The 7,136-nt window shown below is 32.0% G+C and overlaps 1 protein-coding gene across 1 annotated transcript; it reads left to right on the forward strand.

Annotated features, from left to right (window-relative positions):
- Positions 1-126: 126 nt before the first annotated feature.
- On the forward strand, positions 127-6,332 carry LOC149420245 (centromere protein S-like). The gene is made up of 4 exons (XM_089636548.1): positions 127-766; positions 1,179-1,336; positions 1,459-1,525; positions 5,956-6,332. The coding sequence occupies exons 1-4, from the start codon at positions 740-742 to the stop codon at positions 6,238-6,240; spliced, it is 537 nt and encodes a 178-aa protein (XP_089492674.1). The 5' UTR covers positions 127-739; the 3' UTR covers positions 6,241-6,332.
- The last annotated feature ends 804 nt before the right edge of the window (positions 6,333-7,136 follow it).

Genomic DNA, 7,136 nt, shown 5'->3' on the forward strand with positions numbered 1-7,136 from the left:
TTTGTGCCATGTAAAAATAACAGACACCGTTGTATAAAATTGCTGTAAATAATTTACTTATTTATTTAGGTAGGTACCTACCAACCTAACCTACATCTATATTTCAACTTTTGTGACAATTTTTTTTCTTGGGTGGTCATATCGTAAACATAGTATACCTACTTAAACATTTACTTGTATTAATTTCATACATAAATAAAATATTTAAAAAAATTGAGTCTGTTATTTATTTTAAATATTTATGACAAATATATATCATGATCCACAGCGCTTCTATTAATAATGATGTACAGAAAACACATATTGGCCACACCGTTTAGGTGAAATAAATCAATTTTGAAATGACGTCCTCCTCAGTTATGCTGTAAAGCATTTTTTGGAAGGTTCATTATTTATCCAGTATCACTACATTTAAACTGGGAGTCTCAGTAAATGTAAAAAAAACATCTTGTACTATTTATTTTGAACACTAGGAACTGCTGATGTCACTGACGACAATGCATAACATAAATAAACCATTCCCCACAGATCGAAAATCAAATAAAAGTTCTTTCAAAGAGCCGTTTCACGCCTTCAGTACCTACGTATCTGAGGATAAATAATTATTTCAATTTTAATCATATTATATAGCCACACTGTTTGATTTGTGGCAACACTCCTATTGGCAAGCGAGATATTTGACAGTTCAGAAAATATGCGGGAAGCCTGAATTTGTAAAAATTCGAAGAACTGAGTAAATATGTTTGATAATTTAACTGCAGAACAAGTAAGCACTAATTATGTATTTATAAATTAGGTACCTAACATGATTCAAGTGAGGTTAATGTAGGTTTGTATTTAGAATCAACATTATCTTGAAAACCAAAAATGAAATGGAATTTATAACCTCTCTCCTCAATTTTTCTTTCTTTTTGAATTCAGCAATGAAGAATACGCGGACATCTTTAGTAAACCTTAAACTTTTAATTTCATAACTTACCTTTATTTTGTAATAGTTTTGGTCGCCTTTCTATTACGAATGTCGAGATAAAGTAGCGTAAACCTTCCTAAATCATATCCTTACAACCCCACTATGCCTATTGAGACTTTTAATTCATCTAAGCTATGCCTTCCTATAATTTTTATGCGATCATAATAGATATATCTAATACATTGCTAATTTTTGTTTTTGCTTGAAGAAAAACCGAATGACAGTGCACAAAGATGTTCGGTCTATTTGCCAAGAAACAACGCACTGCGTAGGGTTGGAAATACAGGTTCATGCAATGGAACTGATAGCAGAACTAGTGTGGAAAAAAATGCAAGTTATGGGAGCGGATTTAGAATGTTTTGCAAAGTAAGTATCCACTGATTTGTGAAGATAATACTTTCATAAAAAATATGAAAACTTTGGTAGTATACCAACTGAAGTAGTTTATTTTTTGTTTTTTTATTTCTATACTGTGTTTAAATTTTCAGACACGCAAAAAGGAGTACCATAAATGCAGACGATGTCAAACTACTGGTTAGAAGAAACCCGTCATTGGTAATATCAAATTCTGTAGAATAGTTGTAATACCTCAAACTTCTGACATTTCCCATACATTCTGACAGAAGTGTATTACACCAGCGCCTCCTAGTGGCACGAGTTGCGAGGCTTTGTTTACTCTCATACATTTTAATGGATTTTATGCATGATTATGCCATGCTGCACTAGCATCTGCAGTGGTTAGAGTTGCCATCCAATTCTAGTAAATACTGCCAATATTGTACTGGAATTAGACGTATTCTAGGGTATTTGGTAATATTCAGAGATGTGCTTTATTTCAAATAAATCCATTTCAAATGGAAATGCAAAATGCAAAATGGGTATTTTCCATTTTGCATTTTAAATGCTTTTCTAAAAACCATTTTGCATTTTGCATTTTAAATGCTTTTCTCGATGCATTTTCCATTTTAAATGCTTATTTCAACATTCTTCCTACTATCTCCATTCATCTTTTTTTCATAAGCACACTAATTAACTTAACTTAAAAATGTAACTTAACCGTAAATGTATAATATACCTCCTATGTATATATGTCAGCGACATGTCATTGGTACCAATTATTATACTAACTTTTATAACTTTGTAACTATTGTCATCTATGTAATTATGTACTGTTTGTTTCTGCAATAAACAAAAATAAAAATAAAAAAATAAAAATAAGCCCCAAATATCAGTCGGTCCTCAACCTCACTATGAGAGATAATTAACATTTGTCAAGTTGCTCCCTGGTAGAAGCCCTGGCAATTGAGTGATACCATTACAAAAAATACTGATTCAAATACTGAACATGGGGCCATGACGCACAGTGGGCTGAAAATCACCTTTCATAGACATAGAGACTTGAATTTTCAAGGGTATTTTTTTCGGCTAGAAGTGGATTCTGCTGATCATTACTATGTTATAAAATTTCGTATGAAGCAATTGCATGTACAAATGAAGGAGTTATCATTTTTTTAAGAAAAAATTGTATGGCACTGACATTAAAAATGAGATTATCTCTGGAATCATAAGGTTGGCCATTATATCCTTACACACAGATATACTACTATTTATTTGTATTTTTTGACATACTTCGTATTGTGGCGCAACTTGCGATTTTTTATTTTTTCAATCCTCAAAATTGAAAAAAAACACTTTTTAATGTTGATGATTCATTTTAATTCTTAAATGCTTTACATATGAGTAATTTAAGCATTAAAATGAATCATCAACATAAAAAGTTTTTTTTTCAACTTTGAGGATTTAAAAAAAAAAAATCACAAGTTGCGCCACAATACGAAATATGTCAAAAAATACAAATAAATAGTAGTACATATATCTGTGTGTGAGGATATAATGGCCAACCTTATGATTTCAGAGATAGCCTCATTTTTAATGTCAGTTCCATACAATTTTTTCTTAAAAAAATTATAACTCCTTCATTTGTACACGCAATTGCTTCGTACGAAATTTTAAAGCATAATAATGATCAGTAGAATCCATTTCTAGCCAAAAAAATACCCTTGAAAATTCAAGTCTCTATGTCTATGAAAGGTGATTTTCAGCCCACTGTGTGACGCTGTAATATTAAATGTTAGATAGCAGTCTCTATGTTTTTACGTTGGCAACATTAGTCCCGCGCAATTTTTTTGTGGATTCATAATCTGTAGTCGTGGTGTTTTTGGATTTACCATCATGTAATATATTTATTCTACATTGATGTCCATTATTAAATGACATAATAGTTTAAAAATTCTATTTAAATATTGAAGACAATATTAGTGATTTCTAAACGAAAATCTGAAACAGAAAAATCAGAAAAGGAAACGGTCACATCTGGGACTCGAACCCAGGACCCTTGTCTTTCCGGGACAATGCTCTACCAACTGCGCTAATGGGACCCTATTCCCCTCGGTCACTTTTAACTGTATCATACTTCGAATAAGAACCACTAACGTTGTCTTCATTTTTTCACCGCACATTTTTTATTGGCAACTATCTTTATGTATGATCGCAAGATTCAACCCGAACTAAATGCAATCCAGACAGCGTCTTTTAGATAAACCTATCTTTTTTATTTTTAATGTGCGACATCTGTTGACTTTTCTGCAAGTCCAGAATGAATATTTATTTTTCGGAATAACTTTATTGAGTAAAACCTCAAATTATAATATTTAAATATTGAAGACAATATTAGTGATTTCTAAACGAAAATCTGAAACAGAAAAATCAGAAAAGGAAACGGTCACATCTGGGACTCGAACCCAGGACCCTTGTCTTTCCGGGACAATGCTCTACCAACTGCGCTAATGGGACCCTATTCCCCTCGGTCACTTTTAACTGTATCATACTTCGAATAAGAACCACTAACATTGTCTTCATTTTTTCACCGCACATTTTTTATTGGCAACTATCTTTATGTATGATCGCAAGATTCAACCCGAACTAAATGCAATCCAGACAGCGTCTTTTAGATAAACCTATCTTTTTTATTTTTAATGTGCGACATCTGTTGACTTTTCTGCAAGTCCAGAATGAATATTTATTTTTCGGAATAACTTTATTGAGTAAAACATGTGACCGTTTCCTTTTCTGATTTTTCTGTTTCAAATTTTCGTTTAGAAATCACTAATATTGTCTTCAATATTTAAATATTATAATTTGAGGTTTTACTCAATAAAGTTATTCCGAAAAATAAATATTCATTCTGGACTTACAGAAAAGTCAACAGATGTCGCACATTAAAAATAAAAAAGATAGGTTTATCTAAAAGACGCTGTCTGGATTGCATTTAGTTCGGGTTGAATCTTGCGATCATACATAAAGATAGTTGCCAATAAAAAATGTGCGGTGAAAAAATGAAGACAATGTTAGTGGTTCTTATTCGAAGTATGATACAGTTAAAAGTGACCGAGGGGAATAGGGTCCCATTAGCGCAGTTGGTAGAGCATTGTCCCGGAAAGACAAGGATCCTGGGTTCGAGTCCCAGATGTGACCGTTTCCTTTTCTGATTTTTCTGTTTCAGATTTTCGTTTAGAAATCACTAATATTGTCTTCAATATTTAAATATTATAATTTGAGGTTTTACTCAATAAAGTTATTCCGAAAAATAAATATTCATTCTGGACTTGCAGAAAAGTCAACAGATGTCGCACATTATAAATAAAAAAGATAGGTTTATCTAAAAGACGCTGTCTGGATTGCATTTAGTTCGGGTTGAATCTTGCGATCATACATAAAGATAGTTGCCAATAAAAAATGTGCGGTGAAAAAATGAAGACAATGTTAGTGGTTCTTATTCGAAGTATGATACAGTTAAAAGTGACCGAGGGGAATAGGGTCCCATTAGCGCAGTTGGTAGAGCATTGTCCCGGAAAGACAAGGGTCCTGGGTTCGAGTCCCAGATGTGACCTTTCCTTTTCTGATTTTTCTGTTTCAGATTTTCGTTTAGAAATCACTAATATTGTCTTCAATATTTAAATATTATAATTTGAGGTTTTACTCAATAAAGTTATTCCGAAAAATAAATAAAAATTCTATAATTATTTTAATGGTTTGATCTGAGAAATCATTTTGCATTTTCAATGCATTTTGAAAATAGGTATTTTGCATTTTGCATTTGAAATGCTTTTCTAAAAACCATTTTGCATTTTGCATTTTCAAATGGAAAAGTTTTGACCCATTTCCATTTTGCATTTCAAATGGTTTTGGGTACCCATTTTGCACATCTCTGGTAATATTGCTGTTCTGTTATCAAATGTTTTACACTTTCACAAAACTATGAATATATTAGATACGCATGAGACAGGACATATTTTCCTTCTTCTCTTATTTTAAAACTCTTGTCAGATTCCCTAAAAAATAAGGGTGGCAATATTTGCATCGTTCTACAAGAATCCCACTGTAGGCATATGAGTCAAAATACTTTTTAGAATTAAACAAAATAATCCTAAATAAGTGGAATAATGTAATAGAATATTGGTTTCCAGATAAATTGACATGATTTATTATTTTTAAATAAAATTAAGTAAGAATCTAGCTAGTTGCTGTTTCCTGCGACAATAATAATAATAATATTGTTTTTACTGTAAATCCAATCTGACACTGTGTAGACAATTTTGACAAAAAACTGGTAATGAAACACTGGAGCGATTTGTTAATTGTTAATTATCCTTGGTATAATATGAATAAAATGTTATTGTATAGACCAAGATTTGAAATTTTTTTTTCATCTATTGTTGGAATAAAACTCCATCTGTTTGACTGCTAAGCAACCATTTTACTTATCAGGTTATCGAATACCTCATCCAAAATTGAAGTAAATTCTTTTTGCTTACAATTAGCACCCTTGAGGTGATTTTTCACGAAAATGGCGCTAAATAAGTTAGCCAAATATTAATGTCTTAGGATGGTTAAAATCTAACCCGAGATTTAAAATTTTATTTTAGAAAGCACACATTACAAAGCTAGCAGAAGAAAATACAACAGCTGCAGTGCCCAAGGAAGGGAAAAGGAAGAAAAGTTCACTTCCTGGCACATCTTCTACTACTGTTGTTACGGCTGCTACAGTAGCCAATCCTCAGCCCAGTACTAGTTCTACTAAGACAAGCAACATTCCCGCCTTTCAATCCAGTGAAGATGACTCGCCGTTCATCAAAATGCTGAATAGTAAACTGTTGAAAAATAAAGCAGAAAAGGAAATGGAGCTTGATGACACTGTTGATCTAACTTAACGTTAGCTAAGTTGGACTCGTTTTTTACTTTGTTTGTTTTTTTTTGTTTACAATATTTATAAGAACTGTTATAAACATTTTTACCTACAATAAAATCTATAGAAATAAAATTGTAGATGTTTGTTTGTTCAAAATTTTAATCTCCAAAAGTTCTTCACCGATTGCTTTGAAATTTTGACACAATGTTGCATTTGAAAACGCCTGTGTTTTTATGTACCCATATTATATATATATGTCACCTGTGACAGGTAAAAACATGTTGTTTTAAATACAGCGCCATCTGTAGACAAACATGCTTTTTAGAAAAACAGCGCTATCTCGGATAAACAAGCTTTTTTTAAAAACAGCGTCATCTGTTGGACGTAAAAGAAACACATGCTATTGTTTCTCTACCTGCACAGGCAGACTGAGCTGCACCAACGCGTGGTGGGGTACGGTAATTAATAAAAAATAATGTTAATTCAATACATTTCTTGTGGCTGTTTTTTTTTACAATTATTTATAAAACCATTTGATTTTCAAAGTTTATCTATGCAAATTATTTATCAGCTTCAATCTGGGAGCTAAGTTGATTAGCCATGCAAAATGGTCGTCCAATATGAATGAATTTATTATTTAAGCTCTCCTAGGTTGCTAGGTCCAATGTACAGCTAGATTTGTTAGCTGTTTCACTTTCGAAGGCATTTTCAAAGCAACGCAGACAATAATAATTAATGGACATATAACCATTTCCCAGCAGTATTAGAAATATATGATTGCCAAGGGATGGGGTTTTCGCAAATGAAAACGCCTAGATGAATGTTTCTGTAATTATTTAATCAAAAATTAATATGGGTAACCGGTCATCTCTGGACAGTTGCAATTCAACACACTTTTGAAAAGTGATATAAAATCAT

This window comes from Hesperophylax consimilis, chromosome 10 (assembly GCF_061612785.1).
Source record: "Hesperophylax consimilis isolate HC1 chromosome 10, BYU_Hcon_1.0, whole genome shotgun sequence".
NCBI lineage: Eukaryota > Metazoa > Arthropoda > Insecta > Trichoptera > Limnephilidae > Hesperophylax > Hesperophylax consimilis.

Excerpts from the sequence above, each read along its gene's own strand:
- LOC149420245 (XM_089636548.1), top strand. The coding sequence starts at position 740 with ATGTTTGATAATTTAACTGCAGAACAA. Across the intron at positions 1,337-1,458 it reads GATTTAGAATGTTTTGCAAA|ACACGCAAAAAGGAGTACCA; the intron begins GTAAGTATCCAC and ends TTAAATTTTCAG. Across the intron at positions 1,526-5,955 it reads TTAGAAGAAACCCGTCATTG|AAAGCACACATTACAAAGCT; the intron begins GTAATATCAAAT and ends ATTTTATTTTAG.